Below are 21,131 nucleotides of genomic sequence, written 5' to 3' on the forward strand. Positions count from 1 at the left end.
TTGCAACTATATGGAAGAAAAAGAGGTGAACATACAAACTAAGTATAAATTAAATTATATTTGTGTTACCTGTGGTTTTAGCTAATTATCTCCACCTGCAGCCTTTTGTTATTAAAAAACAAGAGCACACCTATACCACGTAGCAGCATCCTAAAACCTTGAGGGTAACTGTATCCAGCCACTTGCCTTCACCCAGCCAAGGGTCATCTGTGCAATTGTTTATGATGACCTTTGCACTTCATTATTCAGACTGACTCCAGACTCTGTCACAAGGATGTCTTGGCAAATCGACCTGGGTATTACACAGCATACTTAGCAGTATTCAATACAGGCAGACACGCAAGGATTTTTTGATATTTTGAAATAATTCTGCCTGTGACCTGAGCCCTGCATTGACCGAACTTCTCAAACAGCCTTTTGAAGAATTGCTATAAATCTAATTAGAGATTTCCAAGTTGTGATTCTTACAGTTTAAAGAGTTTATTTTGTTTGGTTTTTTCTATAAATTCCATACATGCCTTAGTTTACTAATTAACCACTAGAGAAAAGGAGTATGCCTGCAGTTCACTGTACTAGAAGGGACCAAACTTACTAACAAAGCGTCCCAATTACATTTCAACTGAAGTCCTGTTCCTCACTATTGTCATACACCCAGGCAAGCAAACAAAACCAAGTATTTTCAATAATGCTATTAACCTCCATTCAGGAATCTAAAAGATGGGAGCAAACCGAATGCCAGCAGAAAGAACATAAGCCAAGACCAAATAAGACTTTGTTCATATTTAAGATTGAGTTCACCCTCGGGAAGCAGAGCTTTCAATTTAAAACAAAGACAAATTATGAGCCACACAGAAGCAGATGCACCCCTTGCCACAGACATGAAGTACGCATAAGATCCTGTCACGCTGGTGTTTTACAGTTCAATTACAGCAAAGCATCATTCAAGTTTAACTTAGAAATGCCTCAGACAGCTAATGTGTTTAGATCTTTTCCTTTACAACACTGAATACTTTCATTTCTCTTTCCTTCAGCATGCCAGTATCTTCCATTTTATCAGTCCAGTAGACTGGGAGTCATGCTTGATTTCTTTCTTTCCTCTTCCCCTGTCTTTATTAAGTCTGTGAACAAGTCCTGTCATCTTCCACAAAGCTTAAAAAAATCCCTTTCTTCCTGTTCTGACAGTTTAGACTTATCTCTAATCATTTTCCACTCGACCTAGCAGAATCACTTAACAGATCCTTTTGCATCAGACATGCAGATGCTAAATAACCTCTCATTTTACTTATGCAGACAATATTTCCAACCCTTCAATTACACCTATTCTGCTGTGCAGTTCATTCCAACTACCTCACTGCTTTCCTATCATTTTGACAAAGACACCAACTTACAGCATCTTTCTTAGTTTCATACATTCCTTGTGCTTAACTGTATGAGTTAAGATGATCAGAACTTCTTAAAATCTAAATATTAGTTCACCACAATGATTTTTTTCAGTTTCCTTCTAAATACCAGACTGTGGTACAGGCAGCAAAGCCACGCTAGGATATCTGTGACATTCACATGAGGCCACTAAATATGACAAAGCACCTACAAGAGCCCTGTGTCCTTCTGCAGAGGCAGCCAAAAGCAATATAGGTGTCTAAAGTGATACTGGGAAACTAAGGTCAGGGAACCAAATCCTTCACTAGGATGAAATACGATGTATACTCTCAACAACTCATGCCCTCAATCCTTTCCTCCCTGCTTCCACCTTTTCCATGTTGGATCCACACTTGCCTGAGAAATTTAACCTTTAGACTGAAGACCGCAAAGCTACAGTCTTCCTCTTCTATCTTCTCTATAAATCACCAAGAAAAACACCATTGAGGTTTAAGCTGTGAAGCAAGTTTTCAACTTTGAGCCATTTTCCTCTAATACCTTAGATCTCCCACTTAAAACATACGTTTACCAATCCCTCTGGTACAATTTTAGTGTTGTTCACAGACCTATAAGAGAGTCCTTACAGGTTTATTTCAAAACCAATGAGTAGAAGTTTCTGTGCAGATTTAAGGGTAGTGATGGAGCTAAGGAATGTGCCTGCCTGACAGGAGGCTAAGCAAAAGGATGCAAGTATCTTTTAACAGTATGCCTCTGGATTAGATTCAACAGGCCTCTCACATTAAACCTTTAAAAAGTGTCAGATGCACATCAGTTGTCTCCTTGAATTGAGACTTCTCTCACCTTAACATCTATGCCTACCAGATCAGCAAATAGTTTTCATGCTGTCTTTTCCCTACACCACCCTCAAATACACTTTTTCCAATTCTAGTTCTTCTGTGAAATTTTGCCTTTATGTAAATGACAATTTTCTTTCCAGTATGTTAGCCAACCTGTCAGTTCTTCTATGAACAAAGAGAGCCTGTAAAGAAAACAGGCTACTGCCAGAGGATGGGAAGATACTGAGTTAGATCAATCTAAATCACTAAGGCACAGGCTCACTGCTATGGGCAGATAAATCTGTCATCTTGCAAAACATCTGGTGGCAAAATACCTCAGTATCCGTTCAGATATGAAAGGCCTTCAACAGGCTAGTACTGACTAAACCTTTCCTTTCTTTCCTAAGGGAAGAGGGGGGTGGTAACAAGCAGAATCTAAAAAAGCTTTAGGATTTCCAAGGCTGCAGAAGAGCTACATGAACAGAGTCATACAATACACTGGAAGGGCCAGGACAGCAGACCTCTCGGCTTCTGCTGTGACATCTCTCTGTGTCAAAGCAGAAGGCTGAAAACAAAGGACATAAAGAGTCACGAGCATGAAAAGGAAGTGCTCAAATATGTGTTGGTGGCAGGAATGCATAAAAGTGGATTTAGGGGCAGCAGGGGAATTAGAGGGAACGGAGCACCACCTCACATGTAGCGTCACAGCCTCACAGGAGAATTTTACTTACACACATTACACTGAAGCATTTAAGACACAGCTTTCCTCTTTGAAGTATTAATATTACAAATAGCATTTGAACCCCAAAAGAGACACTAAAGAACCCTTAAAAACACACTACAGAATTGAAATGCTAACAGGATTTACAAACATACACTGAAAGAGCAGGATATTGTGTAAATATTCCCTACACTGCAGGCTGACAAATACCTCAGATCTATTCCAATGTAGGGAAAACAAACTAAAGAAATCGACTAGCAACGCTTTCATTGCTACACAGATGCAGACGGTTTTGACATTTATAGTTTGCAGTACAAATAATGTGATGAATTAGTAACCTCGACACTCCCAAAAGTATTAACACCCCCCCCACCCCCAGAAGTACGTTTTCACCGTAGCCCTGCACGAGTTTCTCTGTAAGGCAGCGCCTGAACGCGGCCGTGGAGGGGAGCGCCGGTCCCTGTCCCACAGCACCGCGCCGCCGGCGGCTCGTTTGCAGAAGCCACCGGGTCCCCTCAGGTGAGGGAGGGCCCAACTGCCACCCGCCAGCGCGGCTCACGAGGGGACACGGCGGCTGCTTCCGTTGAAGGGGGCCGCCCGCCACCCTTATCGCCCCCGGGGCCTTACGGTGTGTTCAACGGAGATACCCCGCAGCCCCGGGGAAGCGCCCCCTCACCTCCCGGGGAGGGCCGAACGCCGTTACAGAAGTTACCGCCGAGGCCCCGCCGCGCCGCTCCCGCCCCCGGGACCCCCGGGCCGCCGCAGGGGCCCGCCCGCGTCGCCCGGCGGGGGAGGAGCCGCCGCCGAGCCTGGCTGTTCCCCGCCGCCGCTTCTGCGCCTGAGGAGAGCGGCGAGGGGGCGACGGCGCGGCTGCCTTCACCTCAGCTTGGCGGAGCGCCGGCGGGGGCCGAGCAGACCCTCCCCGGCCAGGCGGAACGCGCCCGCTTACCCGCCGAGCCTCCGGCAACGACTTGGTGAGAGGCCTCCTGCAGAAAGCCCCCGGGCTTCCGAGCCATCCTCGCCCGCGCCGCGGCGAGAGGCAGCCGGTGCCTGGAGAGCGGCTGCCGGGCCGGGGCCGACTCCGCGCTGGGCGGGTGGGGAAGAACCGGGGGGAAGGCGGGAGCCGCCGGTTATCTGCGGGGGGGGGGGGGGGGCCGCGGGAAGGCCGGGCGGGGCGGGGGCGCAGCAGCAGTGCAGCGGCCTTTAGTAGCCGGCGGGCAGAGGGCGGCCCCGGGCTCGCTACGGCTGGCGGTCACTGTGGAGAGAGGGCTCTGCTCGCTTCCAGCCGGGAAACCGGCAGCCCCCCCGCTCCCCCAGCTCTCGGGCAGAGCTGGGGCGGCCGGCACTGGGATCGCCCTCGCTGGGCGGGGAGGCGAGGCTGCGCGGCCTGTCAGCGGGCTGGCGGGGGAAGGCCTCTCGCCTCCTCCGGCTGGTGCCGTTTACTCCTCGCTCCGGGGCTGGTGCCGTACAGCGCACGCTTGCAGTCCTGCTCCCTGCCGCTGCTGGGACCCTGCTAACACCCGCAGATCCCCAGGTGCTCCACTTGTAGGAAGGGTCGGTGGTGCCGTTTGTCTCACCGGCTCTGTTTCTGAAGGATACTGTTCTTTTAAAACCTTTAGACTTTGGTTCCAGCTTTTCGGTGTTCGAAGGACACGGGTATTTTGTTACTTGGAGAGTGGCTATTGCATGTGTTACGTGGACCTATTGGCCCATCTTAGTCAACAGAACAGTGCCAGGGCATGGGCTCGAGTGCTGGGACACAGTGCCATTGCTCACAGACCCCAACATTGTTTTTGCCGAGGCCAAACCATGCTTTTCCAGAAGACGCCAGGGTACAACATGGGGAACAGCATGGGCACACCCCCAGAGGCGGCACCATTGAAGGGGAAGACAGTTCAGCCATATGGATGCAGAACACACAAGGACATTTACTCACAGGGCCAGAGAACGGGCATAGAGCCTTTCAGTTTACTAGTACAGACAAAGTCTTTTTGACTTAGAGCCAGATTCAAAATGAAGCTCAGGTTAATAAACTACAGCTTAAGCACTTAATCACCAACTGAATACCTAAATGTTTCTGTGGATTTGAAGCCTGCAAAAGCTGGGAGCAGATGCAGGTGGTCTTTTATTTTCCGTGCTGTATCACTGACTCTTTTATAGTCAAATGCCTGGGTTACCAACTCTAGCTGTAAAGATTTTCTTCTTGTCTCCACTTCTCTTCCCCGTACTGAATAGCACTGTGGTTTCTCATACTCTTCTCTGTTTCCTTCTTTTGCACATAGCCCACAGCCTCTAGTACTGCTGATTTTTCTTACCCCAAGGGAAGGCTTGTCCACTCTGAGCTCAACCTTTGCTTCTTTTCTAACAATCAGGGGTACATACAAGCTCAATTACACCAGTTTCGGGGAGAAGACAGAGCTACTATTGATCTCAAGGGCACGCTTATTAGAGTTAAGATGAATTTAAGGAAATGGCTCTTGAATAAGGTGCTAGACTGTTTGTTTAACCAGTCACATGGATAATTTGGGATTACATTTTTTTTTTTTTGCTTTCTTGCTAATAGCCCTACAGTGTTAGCACAGACCAGGATATTAATTTTGAGTCAGAAATCCTTCATGTTATCTTCAAAGTGATTCTGAATTCTGTGTGTGATCTTGAGCATCTTGAAATACACCTAGGAGGCTAGATTTGCTGGCATCTCTTCAAAAGAGATGGAAAAGAAAGGTAGTTTTTACATGCTTATTTTTAAATTTCTCTCCCCTGAAAAAAAGACGAGAATGTTGATGCCCCTTACAAGGCTAAACTCAAAGCATAGATAATTTGTAACTAGGTGCATTTATGTATTCCTGCAGCACAGCTACCAAAGGCAAATGTTGGTACCTAATTCTTTATTCCTTAAGAAACATTTTAAGTTAGATCTGTTTCTTATGTCTGAACAGTGTATTTATGCTCTGTTTTCCATGTCTGAGATAGGTATTTAACTGCAGTCTGCTGTCTATATACATTTTAGTTTAGTAAGAGAGGGACTTCCAGATGTTCAGTTAAAGCCTTTGAGGTAGTGCATTTAAGGTAAAATCCTGGACACTGTGAATCCTAGGCACACCAGAGACATTGTGCTAAAATCGGGATTTCATTACGCTGACTCTAGGAGTATAGCATAGCAGAGTTGAAGGGAACATGTGTTGGTTTTCCTCACCTTCCAGTCCTGGAAAGGTGCCTTTAAGGTACAAGAGAAATCTGCATTGGTTATAATAATACCACATCTTTTCCTCAAGGAAGAGGGAAGAAGTTGAGGAAAAAGTGAAGAAAGGCACACTCAACTACTATAAAAGTGGAAATGGAAATACTTAAAGTTGATAGACAGGAAAAAATAGTATTCCAGCATTCTGCTGGATGGAATTCACATAATCAAAGAGATTAATTAGTAAATGAGAAAAATGTATTTAAATAAAAGATAAAATGTATTTTAGATTGGGATTAAAATGCCATTATTTATTTACAGTGGGGGAAAGCAGTGCAGTCAGAGATAATTTGTTTCAGATAGTATTGTGGAAGAGAGTTATCAGATCACAGCTCTCCAGATTGGATGGATGGAAATACAAAGGTTACTGTTAGACTGAGGGAAAGAATCTGAAAAGAAATTAAGCAAAATAATGAAAACCTATTAGAAACAAGATTAATCTCATTTAACTGTCTACCTCATTCACTGGGAAAGAACCTTTTTTTCTACCAACAAAACCCCAAAGATTTTTACATGATGAGCATTTTGAGAAAGAAAAATTTTTCAATAGCCTACAAGTGGGGTTTGTGCACAAGGTTCTGAAACTACAGTGTTTTCATCCCCCTCACAGGCTTTTCTGGGAATCATTTCTCAAACTTTTCCAAACACGTTTTCCTGTTCTGAGAACAGATTGCAGGTGCGGTTGTATTTTGGAAGCCAAAACTTTATAAAAGTATCTTTGGGAAAGTATTTTCATGAAGTAATAATACTGTTCTGATACATTAGTTTGCAGAGTGTCTGTGCGTGTTTTGTGATAGTTTAGCAACAAATGTTACTAAGTGAATAGAGGTTCCAAGCTTGAAAGGACGGGTAGCCTTTGTTAATTTAGAACAAAGATTAGAGAAAAAAAAAAAATGGGTTTATTGATACTGAAAAGTATGGCAATGTAAAAAATATACAGAGAAGTGTTAATAACTGCAAAAAAGGAATAATATTTAGGTATAGCATTCAGTTATATAATTTGCATGCATCAACAAATAAACAGTAACTTGAATTCTTTATGTAAGAGCAGAGTGGGGATTGCTGTGGGAATACAGAATAACTTCTTAAATTAATAAACTTCGAATGTGCTGACCTTTAAGTAATTAAAATCTCAACTTCAATGTTTCATTAACATTTGCCTTATTCCCTTGGTTTGGCTCTTTGAGACTGCTGCTCAATAAATACAGCAGGATCACCATGTTTTCAGTGTTCTGTATCATCAAAAAGCAGATGCTGAAACATGACTACTTTTTTGTTCCAGAGATGTAGGTCTCCCTGTGCAATGTTCCCTTGGTACAAATAGCAAATCTAGTAGTCAGGTGGACTTGCTGCATTAGTTCAACAGTACAGAGAATTTGGAGTTGATCTGTGGGTGCAGAAACTGGTTGGTTAGATTTGTTTTCTGCAGAAGGTGTCACTGCAACAAAAAGGCTTCCATGAAAAAACTGAAAAATTATGTACAGAGTGCATATAATTTACATAGAGATATGTTTACAGAGTAGCATAACACCTGCTCCTTAAAAAAATAAATTCTGCTATTGTTAGGAAACTATTGTCTCCCAGTATTCAACCCCCAAATCTATTCACCTCCACACAATTAAATTCTCCTGCTCAAAGTCTCTTTTTTACGTGGCACATCTTCCCTGTTCTCCATCCACCCCTCCCCACTGCCCCGCAAAGGGCAACCATCCCATCGTGCAGGTTTCCTGAAGCACTTCGAGGCTTCGTTCCCGTGCGGTCTCTTCCCAAACCAGCACACCTGCGCCACCACATTCTCCTCCCTCACAGCCCCGGCAGGGTCTGTCTCTCCGTCCCTCGGTAGAGAGTCCCCTTCCCAGCCCGCCCGGGCAGCGCTCCGGTGCTGACGCCCCAGAAGGACACGGTTGTTCCCTGGGCGGGGAAGGGCGGGCAGGGCAGGCGCCCGCAAACCAGAGCCCCGACCTGTCCCGCCGCCGTCGGCCTTGCGCCGCCTCTCCCGCCCGCGGGGCGGCGCCACCCCGAGCGCGAGCCCCGCCGCCGCCCCGCCCTCGGGCCGCGGCCCCGCCGCCGCGCGCTCCCGGGGGCGGCGCGCGCCCGCCTCTCCCTCCTCCCCTCCCGGCCGCGCGCGCCGCCCGCCGGCGGGCTTTGTTGTGGAGGCGGCGGCGCGGGGCCGCCCGCACGCCGGCAGCGGGGGAGGAGCGCGCAGGTAACGGGCTGGCGGGGCGCTTCCCTCAGGCGGCCGCGGCCCGGCGGGGCCGTGGCTGTGCCGCGGCGCTCGGGGTTGAGCTCGCCCTGTGTGCTGCGGCGGGGCTTGGCAGCGGCGGCACGTCCCGCCGAGGTGGCGTTTGTAAGGGGCCGCTCTGCCTTCGGCGCCTCCCCGCGGGCAAGTGGCCCTGCCCGGCCTCCTCGCCACCCCGCGCCTCTGGGGCTGGGACGCCGCCGCCGGGCCCTTGCCCTGCTTACCAGCTTCCCTGGGCCGTGGCAGCCCCGCCGCGGCGCAGCCCCTTGGCAGGGTTACCCTTACCTCCCTCTGCCCCGTGGCCGCTGCAGCTGGAGAGACGGGGAAGCAAGTTTCCCATGCGGGGGTCCGCGGTTTGGAGTTTCACAGGCTGTCAGCTCAGCGGGAAGGGAAGGGACGGACGGGCGGCCGCCTCCCGGAGGGAGGGCAGCGCTGGGGAGGTGGGGGCTGGCTTGGAGAACCTGAGGTGAAACCTGCCCCGAACAAATTCTGGAGGCCAGTGCTGGATCTTTAGCGTCAGGTGAGAACAAACTGTGGAGGGTACTCGGAACTCTAGTAATACATTTAAAAAAAAAAAAGAAAACCCACGCCAAAAAACTTGCCAAAATACAGTTTGCAATCTCTGCTTTTTTTGAACATTTATGACTTTTGGAAGCCCCAATGAGTTATATACTTCAGCTCCTAATGGAATTAAGTTCCATACCAATCTGCCTTTTTGATGGTGGTGCGAAGGTCAGTTTCACTTGTGGAAAAAGACTATGGTTCCTCGGTGTGAACAGTTTGGCAGAAAAACATTCAGTATGTGTACCTAGAGGCCTGTTTGATCTGAGCCGGCACGCCCTCCAATGTTTGCCTGTGGAACAACTACAACTGGGTCTAGGTACAACTTCAGGGGGCTGAGGAGGTGGTTGAAGCCGGCTGCCGTTAGCTGTAGGAGCTGGCTCGCCCTGAGTCTGGGAATTCAGAGTGCCCTGCAGCAGCATAGTGTCTTTTTTAAATATTTCATCGAGTTCTAGCTACTGTTAAAACAATTTTAAATTGCAGTGCTTTAGTCGTGGAAGAAAAATTGGTTAACCACAGCACTCTGTTTCTGGCTCAGCAGATCTCAGAGCTACTAATTCTGGAGGTTGTGGGACCTGTGGGTCCTAGGGAAACACAATGATGTGCTTGCCTTGTTCTTGTACCTGTCCTTGAGCATCTGTTCTTGGCCAGTTTTGCTGTGGGAATATACAACTTTGGTTCAACCTGAAACCACCTGGTTTGGATTATTTTCTTATTTAAATATATTATGGCACTAACTTAAATATCTTGTGAGGTTTAACAAGAGTTAAAACTAAGGTATAACAGTTAAAGTAAACATGCTGTGTTATGTGGTAGTTCTGGTTTTGTTTTATTTTGCTTTTAAGTATGTAAAATGTAGTCATTCATGACAAGGTCCTTCAGCTGTAAGAGGTGCATGAGACCGAGCCATATACACCAGTGAGGTACCATCAGCTTGACAGCTACAAGCTCTTCTGCCTGTCACTGGTACAGGGATCAGCACTGATTTCAGGCTCTTTAAAGTGATAAACTTGTCTTGCCCATCCAGCTAAGGAGAAGTTCTGGTTACAGTATGGAAAGTGAAGGGAGAGACTGGCAGGTAAAATTATGTACAGGATTTCAGAAAGTAGGGACAGCTGCTGCTGCTGCAAGTTTTGGAGGAAGAAGGTGGGGTTTTGAAGCTATGCAGTCACTGCTGCCTCCAATAACTGTGAGTGACAGCATTATCAGGGAGTTTATAGCCCTCCTAGGACTTGGTAAATCTGCCTGTAGAGAGGACATATGGTAGCAAAATATCTGTTTTCCATCCTGGCCATTTCTTAACTAGGATTAGATGTTTTTTCTAGTTTTATTCTAAATACCTAGACTGATAAGGCTCAAAGCAAAGTAGTAGATCTTGTGGTCAGGAAGATTATATACTTAGATTTAGTAAATGATTCCTTATTGTTGGCATTTGTATATATGCTTTTTGTCATTATTACAGGTTTTCATATAGTGATGCTGCAAGTTCTTTAGAGCCTGCTTCCCATTACAGTTTGTAATGGAGACTACTCTGTCCAATAGTAGTGGATAGCAAATGAAATTTTAAAAATCTGTTCCCCAGTTTTCACGTCGCAACTAATTAAACTTCTTGCCTTTTTTGTTTTGTTTCTGGATTCACTTCATTTCACTTTTCATTCACCAAGAGGGGCAAACTAATAATTAAATGTTACTTTTGTTCTTTGCATTCTGTTATTCTATCTCCCTGCTTGATAAAAGTCATTCTAGGTGATGCTAAATTAGAAATGCACTCTATTATGGTGTTACCCTCTTTTCTTGACCAGGCTTATTATTTCTCTCGCAGCAAAACAAACCCAGCGCATTGTATTACTGGCAGAAATAGGAGTAAGATGCTGATGCCTCGTGGCCCAGATCTAGCTTTTTGCAATTTGTGGGGTTATTCGTTTTTGAAGGTGCCTAGGTTAGTAAAAATTTAAGGAAGCTTTCAGATCTTGCTGGAAGGGGTTAGGGGAGGAGAGAAAATATGGGTTTGGAGAGAAAATATGGGTTTGGTAATTCTCTGTGGAAAGAACCATTAAATTATTCACTAGAATTGAAAGGAAGAAGGTACATGTGAGCTGAGGGCAAAGGGGGAGAGGTTCCTGCCCATTGATCACAGTTTTGTCTAAAATCAGTCATGTGAACTTGAGAGATACCATAATGAATCTTTTTGCTACCTTCTCATAAAGTTTTTAGGCTGTCAAACATATGACAGAGTAGATGCTGCATGTTAATGGCAGCATGCAGGTAGCAAAATGTTTTTAAACTATGAATTGCTCATCTGATTTGAAGTTCACTTTAGTGCAGATCTCCCAAATGTATGCAGAGGTGGCTTTTCACTTTTACATCTGTTATCCTATATGGGCAATAGATGTTTCGAAACTTACTTTTAAACCAACCAACCAACCCCTCTGGACTGCAGCCTATTTACACATTTAACTACAGGGTCATGTTGCAACTGGCAGATATTCCTGAAAGTACGATTTCTGGCTTTTGCCTTTCCCTTTTAAATGAAAATTATTTTGAAGGGGTAATAGAAACAGTATTGAACTCTTATTTGCAAAACAGATACAGCTCTGGAAAGAACCAGAGCGTATGCTCATTTGTTAAGATGAATCTCTGCTGCTTTGAGCCACCAATTTTTTAAGTGATAGGATGGTTGGTGTGCTTCCTGCTAGCCTCATGAGCCATGGTACAGAAAACATAACAGCAGACATGGTGATTCTTCATGTGGACTTCTGTCTTTTAAGGACAGGTTAAAATGCAAACTGGCAGTTTCTGCAGAGTGGTGGCCTTTGGTATATTGAAGAATATTTTTGTATTAGAATTTTGAAAATATTTTATATGTGTATTGGGTTTGTGTGGCAAGGTTTTGGTAGCAGAGGGGTTACAGAGATGAATTCTGTGAGAAGCTGCTGGAAGCTTCCTCCATGTCTGACAGAGCCAATGCCAGCCAGCTCCAAGATGGACCCATCTCTGGGCAAGGTCAAGCCCATCAGCAACGGTGGTAGCACCTCTGTGATAACATGTTTAAGAAAGGGAAAAACTGCTGTGCAACTGCAGCCAAAGAGAGGAGTGAGAATATGTGAGAGCAACAACTCTGCAGACACCAAGGTCAGTGAAGAAGGATGGGGAGGAGGTGCTCCAGGCGCTGGAGCAGAGATTCCCCTGCAGCCCATGGTGCAGATCATGGTGAGGCAGGCTGTGCCCTGCAGCCCATGGAGGTCCACAGAGGAGCAGATGCCCACCTGCAGCCCAGGGAGGAGCCCACGCTGGAGCAGGTGGATGGCAAAGGAGGCTGTGACCCCATGGGAAGCCCACAGTGGAGCAGGCTCCTGGCAGGACCTGCGGACCTGTGGAAAGAGAGGAGCCCATGCTGTAGCAGGTTTGCTGACAGGACTTGTGACCCTGTGGGGGACCAAAGCTGGAGCAGTTCATGACAAACTGTAGCCTGTGGGAAGGACTTGCATTGGAGAAGTTCATGGAGGACTGACTACCATGGGAGGGACCCCACACTGGAGCAGGGGAAGAGTATGAGCAGTCCTGCCCCTGAGGAGAAAGGAGCAGCAGAGACAACATGTGATGGACTGACTGCAACCCCCATTCCCCAGACTCCTGTGCCACTGTGGGGAGGAAGTTGACAAAATCAGGAGTGAAGCTAAGCCTGGGAAGAAGGGAGGGGTGGGGGGAAGTGTTTTAAGATTTGGTTTTATTTCTCGTTACCCTTCTCTGATTCAATTGGTACTAAATGAAACTAATTTCCCCAAGTTGAGTCTGTTTTGCCTGCAATGGTAATTGGTGAGTGATCTCTTCCTGTCATTATCTTGACCCATGAGCCTTTCATGATATTTTCTCTCCCCTGTACAGTTGAGGAGGGGGAGTGATAGAGTGGCTTGGTGGGCACCTGACATCCAGCCAAGGTCAACCCACTATAAAATGAAATATTGGTTGGATTGATTTCTGATTTTCATAGCATCAGTGAATCAAACCATATTTTTTTTAAATGTTCATGTGTGTTAGTTACAATTCTCTCAAATAAGTGGAATTGCTTGAGCCTTTTTGTATGAAGTGTGAAACAGGCACTGCTTATCTGTCCCAAGTACAAGTAACGGAGACATGAGCACTTAAATTGAATGCCAGTGGATAGCTATGATAATGCAGTATGTGTTGTTTATGGGTTTCCTTGGTATATTAATGAACATGAACGTGAAAACAGCTTGCTGTATTTACTGTGCACCATTACGCTTGACTGAGCCTTGTCAAAGACATTGTCAGATTTATTTCATGGTTTTCAGTGGCATTAAAACTCGGTGATTCAGTTCATTATTTTGAAAGCACTTTTTAATTTAAAGCTAGAGTTGTGGTACCTATGTCCTATGTTCCTGTATTCTGGCCACTGGAATACATGTGCAGCTTGTTTTCTTTATTTGTTTGCCAGTGCTTTTCTGTTACAGGCATGTAAAAGGAGTTTATTGGGTCAGGTGCCTAGTGGCAGGCTGTTTGTATGTGTGCTGAGTTCAGTGGGATACACGTGTGCCAGATGACTTGTAGGAATGCTTCTGTGGGTTCTGGAGTAGCGAAGGGGATGAAGGGCTGAGTAGGGTCTGTGAGCGACTCTGCAGGCTGTTTGCCATTATTGTTGCTGAAATGTATTTTGGAAATTCATGTTGAAAGAGGCATATAATTCTGTTGGTGACTTTATGTGTAGTTAAAATTATGATCAATACATTACTCTCAGTTTTAGCAGGGAATAAAATACACGAGACTGGTTCATAGTATCTTTTCCTTATTAGAAAGAAGTCCGGACAGCATCTATGGTGATGCTATCATTTGCTAGAGTAGCTAGCTAAGGAATGGATCCAACTTCCCTTTAAGTGAGGCAAAACTTGGATCAGTCACAGCAGCATGGGATTATACGTTTGGAAGAAATAATTGGTAGTGAGTTCAGCTCCTGGGGGGCATTAATTTTTGCTCCATGAAATCCATAGTAAATTGAGTTAAGGAGATCCACGTAACATGCTGATAGACAAATGTTATCCTTTCTGTCCTTTTATGTAAATCTGTTGAAGACAGAATTTGATCTTTAAGTTATATGTTCATTTAAATAGTAATATTCCAGCTAGCTATGCACTAATTTAAATGTTAAGTGTGTGGAATAAATTAGAAAAAATTAATCTGCTTCAGTGATGTAATATTAGGACAAAGACGGATTAAAATGCTTGGTTATTGATTAGCTCTTTGAAGGGAGGGGGTGGCAGTTCCTGTCAGGGTTTGTGAAATGAGAGCAGGGTTGTGTCTGAATTGAAACTGTTCTGAACATGCTGTATGATGTTCCACTGTGAGAGAATTTAACATGGGATCAGATTGCTATACTTGAAGCAAATAGACTGAATTTTTAATGCCGTTTTTAAAATGTACGAATCTAGTAATTTATGTTGACTTGTGCTTTAGCTTATAAATAAAAATGTCCACTTGTAAAGAGAGTATTTAGTGCTGAAAAATTGCTTCATGGTTGTGTGTGTGTATAAATTACACTTGGTGGGACCAGAACTAGAAATTGTCATTAGTTGCCAATTTAACACATGAATGGTACTGAGTGGTATTGACTTGGGGAAAGCGAACAGGGCTTTCCAAGGCATGGCGGTTGACATGTCTGGAAATGAAAAGTGTTAAAATACTTCTTTTTTGCAAAGCACTTACACGATTTAAAAGTATCATTGTGCATTGTTTTAGTTTTTAATGCACAAAGTTAAATATGTATAAATCTTTGTACTGTAAACGTTAATTTTTTTGTTTTAGATGTCCTTGGCTTGTTTCCTTTGGGAGCAATCAGCTCTGCTTTAGCTTTCTTTCTTACGCTGTTTCCAAATGTATATATTTGACTCCCTCTCTTTGTCTTCTAATTTATCAACAAGCAGAACCATTCTTCGTGCTTACATATTACATCTGATAGGAAATAAAGTATCAGTTTGTACTGGTTTTGCTGGTTTTTTTCATATGGATGATTTAACTTCATTTGTATGATTTTCCTATATATGATTTCACTTCATTTTAGAGGCTTGACTGCCAAAAGGATAAGCCTAGTTAGCAAGAAAAATGCTAACTCAGCTTATAGCTCAGTGTAGTTAGAGAACTGAGGATCCTAACTGAGCATTAGAAAATTATTCTAAGACATTCCAGTGGCCACTTCAATGCTTCAATTGAAAGAAGGTATGCAAAAATAAGTGTGTTCTTTTTTAAGCATCTGTTTCTCTCAATAATGGTATGATACATAGTTATGTATTTTTTTAAAAACAGCTGGTCCTGTTTGAGACAGATTAGATGGTGAAATGTGAAGAAGATACATATCTAATGCAGTGTTCTGTCTGGATTTTGTCATTTATGCTTGTTGTAGTTGCCTAAATTATACCCACCCTATAATAAAATTATTTGTATTGATAATAATAAAGTTATTTGTATCAGTGTAATAGTTTAATAAAGTTATTAGTATTACTTTTAAAAAGGCACAATTCAGTTTTCTCAAGTACAGTTCTTAGTTTCAGATTTCTTTGATTTACAGTTGGATTTGCTTTAAGATTCTGTTTCTCAATGTGTTGTCCTTGTGGCTCACATTCAAGTAAATAAAATTTCAGGTTCTATAGGATTTTGCAACATTAGGTGCTCAGTAGGTGAGCATTAGGTGTTAACTTGTTTATGTGAATTTTTAGATACAAGCATGAGAAACAAAGCAGTATTTTTCATCATGTTTTCCAATAGTGTGCCTGTATGTGTGCACAGATACAGGCAGTTTTTCCATTTTCTGTTGTAGCAGAATATTAGAATGTGGTTTTCCTTGTCTCAAATATGACATAAGCACTGTATGACCAATTTGTTCCTTGTTACCTTCCTTGTAATGAGGAAAATGGCACTGTGAAACATTCACCACAACTTTAAGATTTGTTGAATGTTTTGTAGCTCATTTTGTAGAGCTACAACAACGTGTTCTGATTTTGAATTTCTTTATTACAAATAGTACTAATTGAGTGATACAGGTAGTATCATAGACATTCGATTGATCAGTGTAATCGAAGTAGGACAACCAAATACTCAGATACCAATTTAAATCTGTTTTGACAGATGCTAGTTGACTTTTTTCCATTTTTTTTTTCTTTTCTTTTTCCTCTCCTAGTTGCAGGATACCATGAGCTTGCTGACAGTGTAAACAGTTTAAGATAGAATAAAAATTAGGCTTGAAGTAGTTAAATATCTCAGTTCCCATGATCTATATCTGAAGAAAAACAAATAGTATTTAGTAAGTCTGTATTCTTGGATCTGTTTGTAATGGTATTTATTTTCATAAGACCACAGGAATCTTGAAGTTAAGCTTTTCTCTTTGCACCTGACTATGTATGATGAAAAAGGATGTAGTTCCACACCTATATCCTTCTCAAGTGTAGCCTGCATTGATGTCATTGTTCATTAAAGAGACATCAGCAACCCCATAGTTCTGCTCAGTTGTATTTTAAAATCCATTTTGATTAAAATTTTAATTTAGCAAGTGAAAAGACACCTTCAAGGTTTAAATTTTGCTTTTCCTTCAAGTTAAAATAAAAAAGAAAAAAGGCAACATTCTGGTCTCATTCTGTGGTGTTATGCAAGTTCATGTAGATTTTGTCCATTAGTCTCTTCAACTACCATTTTAGGGGGACAAGCTAAATTGGGAAAACTGAGCCCCAGGGGGAACCGCATGAATTCCTTGGTGTCCTTGTTCACCACTTCTCCCTGCCTTATAGGATCTTCTGTGGTACCTGGGTTTTATTACTCCTTGCTCCATTCCTGCCTTCTTGCTGTGACCATCTGTTGGTTGTTTCCAGGTGTTCCCAGCTAAATTTTTCTCATCTTTTCCTACGTATTGGTACAGTGTGAGTGATGTGGGTATTTCCGTAGGGATTCTCTTACCCTGACCCCATTGCTCTTGTGCCTCCAACAGTACTGAGCCCCACTTAGCTGCCTTCAGCATGGTGTTAAATATGGGACAGGGTGCTTAAAGAAATGGAGAGGAGTTGTGGAGCTTGCTGTCCTTTTCCTGCACTGTCTCTTTTCTTGCACCAGCTTTTAAGTTAGCTGCTGATCTCACTAGCCATGCCTTGTCTGACCAGTCACCCCAATTTTGTTCTCCTTTTGTTGGCCTTTGCCACCTAGATGTGATTGCTGCTTGGGCAGGCGCTATCTAATTTCTCAGCTGTTGCTCCACAGTCACCACAGTAAGCTTGTTCAAAACAAGCTCAGGTAACTAACTGAACTGCTGCACAGACCTGGTAGCACTGCTGCTGCTTGCTGTTCCTGCTTCTCTTCTGCAGCCTCAGCTCAACAGGTTTAGCTGATGGGCACAGGGGTTCCTGGGGAGGAAAAGATACCGCTCTTTTTCACTGCCAAACATGAATTGAAGGCAGAGAGAGGTTAGTAAGGCAAGGGTTAAATAGTTCAGTTTGAGAAATGCTGCATGTGACAGCAGTAGCCAAATTAATCTTTAGATGTAGTATAGCTGCATGAGCTGCAGTTGATACAGTGCAGAAGTACCCTTGATGAAAACTGATGGCAGTCTACTGAAACTTTTTTGCTTCTTTACATTTGAGGAATCCCCCTTTTTTAAGGAAAAAAGACCACCTCCAATATCCTAAATTGTGTAGATATTGTGCAATTAATTTTCAGTAATTTTTCTGAGTTATCTGTGTTTGCTTATTTGCTTGCTTTGAGAAGGAACCATAAAGTTTTACATCTGGATTGGGAGTGTATAGTCATATGTTGCTTCTCGTAGAAAAATGGTGGTTCTTTAGAACAGTTTTTGAGATGCATTTTACAAATATTAAAGGATAATAAAAGATTTCATATATGTACGACTTGTTTCCACCTAGTCTGTGTGAGTGCATGTATTTGCTTGACTGTTTTCTTTTGAACCAGTAGTGTTTTCTCAATATCCTGATCTCATTAGCAAACAGAGATGTGAAATAGCTGTTGAGATTTTTTTTTTTTTCCCCCACCAGCTCTTCCTTGGGGGGTGCAGGATCGCAAACCGGTAGATGGAGCCCTGTGCCAACAGCCAGCCTTGAACTGGCTGGTGAGAGTACCTGCAGCCTCTCTATCCAGAGAGCTGGGCAGGAGAGGCTTCCAGAGTGTGTGTCTGGGATATGTTTTATTCATATGGAATGAATGAACACGGGTTTAAAATTAAATGTCTGCTATTAACTATGCAAGTCAAGGGAATGACCGTGTGCTGAGATACTTAGGGACAGTTTTGTGTTCACGGGGGGCAGGTGGTCGGGTGAAATACCCTGATCTGTTCTAGAGCGCTGCAAGTGTGAGAGCTCATCTGGTACACCACGTGTTTTCTCTTTTCATTTGATTTCTGAGTAAACTGTTTGTCATTAGGCAAATCTTGGTTGAGAGCATCGAAAACAGAACCTGTGGGAAGCTCTTAAGAAACTTACAGAACAGAAGAATTTGCTTTTAAAATGTTATGTTTTGGGATTTGGTTTTGTATTTTCATTTTTCACTAATGCTAACTGCTGGTCGTTCTGAAACTATATTTTTGAGTACTGAAATTTGTTGAATAGCGCAGTTCATGAATTCAAAATTGGCAGTAGTGAATCTTGCATATTCCCCGTTTTGCACAGTGTGTCCACACCCTCAGCCCAGTGCTATGTTACACAGTTCAACTAACTGATACAGTGGACTTGCTTTGTTGACATCTGTGTGGGCCACTTGTAAAACTGCAAAGAATGTGCAAGTTGCAAACGGCTTCCTTCAGGAATAAGTTTACCTGATGCAGTTTTGTATGTAAGCAAGTTACTCTAGTGTGAGAACAGTTCCTAAATAGCAAGGTGCTAATTTTATTTGAAAATGTGAGATATAGTTCTTAATTTTAAAGGGAGAAAGGAAGATAACGTTTTTGAGATAATAAGAGGTACTAAATTTTTATTCTTGTTGTGGGGGGTTTTGTTGTGTTTGTGCCAATAAATATATACTTGAAAAATCTGCCAGATTAGGATTATTCTGTGGTTGTAACAGGTACACAGTTTGTATAACGTATACCCTGCATTTCTTATTTGAAATTCTAGGTGACTTAATGTTTACATTTCAAAACAATGGGAAGGGTGTGGGTCCCTGGTGTTCTTGCTCTGACTAATATTTCTGTGCAGTAACTCTCCTGTACAGTACATTATATCCCAAAAGAAAAATGAAGTATTTCTCAAAGCCTGCAGATTTGTTCGATGACTATATGAATACCGAGCTAAATTACAATCCAAAATAATCTTTGGAAATGTGTTTCTGCCTGCTGTTCATTATGTATGTGAAACCGGCATTCAAGATGTTAGGGAATGGAGTTAAAAGTGAGATTGTGAAAGCGTTTGTCAAAAAAAAAATTATTGAGTTAGAATTCTGCTGGAATGGTATCATTTGGTTTGCTTTATTTGTTTTAATGGTTAGTAGTCACTTTTGCTTATGGTTTGCAAAAATGAAATTGTGGCATTTCTTTAACATGGCACATAGCAAACTGTAGTACAGCACTCCAGTCATTCAAACCCAAGCATTTGTTGCTCTTTGGAGAGGGAGCTCTAGACAGTATTCCAACTTGTTACTGTTTCAATGAATTTAAAAAAAACAAACACAAACCACAACTATTAACATCCTTGTGCTTTGGAGGGAGAAAAGAAAAACAGTAGTGTGGTGGATTGACCCCAGCCAGCAGCTAAGTACCCACACCGCTGCTCCCTCACCACCACCCCCAGTGGGATGGGGGGGAGGATGGGGAGAGCGGAAGTGAGAAAACTCACGGGTCAAGACAAAGATAGTTTAATAAGCAATGGAAAAAGAAGAAGGAAAAAACAAAACAAAAACCAAATGATGCAAATAGTCACTCACCACCTCCCACCCACAAGCATACCAGTTTCTGAGCAACAGCTGCTTCAGAAGACAAACCACGCACCCCATTCTTGCTTTACCCAAGTTTCTATTGCTAAGCATATCCCTTTGGCCAGTTTGGACCAGCTCTGTCCCCTCCCAACTTCTTGCCCACCCCCAGGCTACTATCTGGAGTGATAGTGTTGGTGAGAAGTGAAAGCCTTGATGCTGTGGAAGCACTGTTAGCAATGGTGTGTTATCAGCACTGCTTTAGCCAAAAATCCAAAACATAGTGCCATGTGGGCTGCTACGAAGAAAGTTAACTCCATCCAAACCAGATCCAGTACAAGTAGTAACATTTTTCAATAGTAAAAGTACTCTATTTTATTCTAGAATGTGCTATGAAAAGCATTTTTTAAATTCATTGGTGTATTGATGTTAGAAGCTGAGCTGGATATACATCTTAATTTTTTGAGGGAGGAACATAAATTTATATAAATATCATCTGCTTCAGTAAGTGTCAGTTTGTAATGATTTGGAAGAAATTTGACTTCTATGCAGCAATTGGTCACTACAGTGACTTTTCACATACAAATGAAGTTTCAGCATGTAGATTTGGCATTGACAATGTATCTTAAGCCATCTTTGGTTTGTTTGAGAATGATCATGCCCTTTTATTTTGAGCCATCATTAGAATGGTTATGGTTTTGTGTTTGAATTTTTATTTAGTTAGTACCAGAGGCAGTGATACTAGCACAGAAAGGAAGCTGTAGAAGAATATAAATATTTGACTTGAGTGTTTATAAAAATAAGCTTTTTTTGCCCTCAGGGGAATGGTTACAAAGTTTTAGCTCATGTTCTTGTTAAAGGAACATTTTCTTTGGAGAGGAGGGGGCTTTTTCAGGAAAAGTTTAACAATAAAGCTTTCAATGAAATACAGGGTAGAGCTGAAAAGACAAAATGTCCAGAAAATGACATTCCACTGAATCTTTGCCCTTAGAAGCTAAAGAGGAGCTTAGTGATCTTCTATGAAACATGAAATGAGTGGTAGAATCAACAAAGTGAGTTTACTGGTCATTAAAAGGTAGGAAAAAAAAAGACAAGCTTTCATTAAATTTGGGCTTAAAATGTTTTAAAAAACAAAACCGGAAACACCAAGTCTTACACCTGCCAGTGCATGGAGAATATCATGAAAAGATGACTGATAACAAATGTTTTTCTGTGCTTGATGCGTCAGTTGAATTTGGCAGTTGCCCTGAAGAAAGTGGAGACCAC

The 21,131-nt window shown here is 43.0% G+C and overlaps 2 protein-coding genes across 11 annotated transcripts in view; one reads left to right on the forward strand and one right to left on the reverse strand.

Moving 5' to 3' along the window:
- The window catches only part of SLC25A21 (solute carrier family 25 member 21), a 257,590-nt gene extending 253,555 nt beyond the window's left edge, over window positions 1-4,035 (reverse strand). The window contains exon 1 of one of the 3 annotated variants that reach the window (XM_074824668.1): window positions 3,866-4,035. In XM_074824668.1, coding sequence (XP_074680769.1) covers window positions 3,866-3,932 — 67 coding nt within the window. In that variant the 5' untranslated portion in view covers window positions 3,933-4,035. Of the gene's footprint in view, window positions 1-3,592; window positions 3,664-3,865 lie in introns of those variants that run through there. The other 2 variants (XM_074824665.1, XM_074824666.1) reach the window with 2 other exon arrangements.
- Window positions 3,685-21,131, forward strand: part of MIPOL1 (mirror-image polydactyly 1) — a 199,823-nt gene continuing 182,376 nt past the window's right edge. For 4 of the 8 annotated variants that reach the window (XM_074824653.1, XM_074824658.1, XM_074824662.1 and 1 more), the window contains exon 1: window positions 3,685-3,890. The gene's annotated coding sequence lies outside the window, so the exon portion shown is untranslated. Of the gene's footprint in view, window positions 3,891-8,296; window positions 8,364-8,463; window positions 8,917-21,131 lie in introns of those variants that run through there. The other 4 variants (XM_074824657.1, XM_074824661.1, XM_074824660.1 and 1 more) reach the window with 3 other exon arrangements.

Source organism: Strix aluco, chromosome 4, assembly GCF_031877795.1.
Source record: "Strix aluco isolate bStrAlu1 chromosome 4, bStrAlu1.hap1, whole genome shotgun sequence".
NCBI classification, from domain to species: domain Eukaryota; kingdom Metazoa; phylum Chordata; class Aves; order Strigiformes; family Strigidae; genus Strix; species Strix aluco.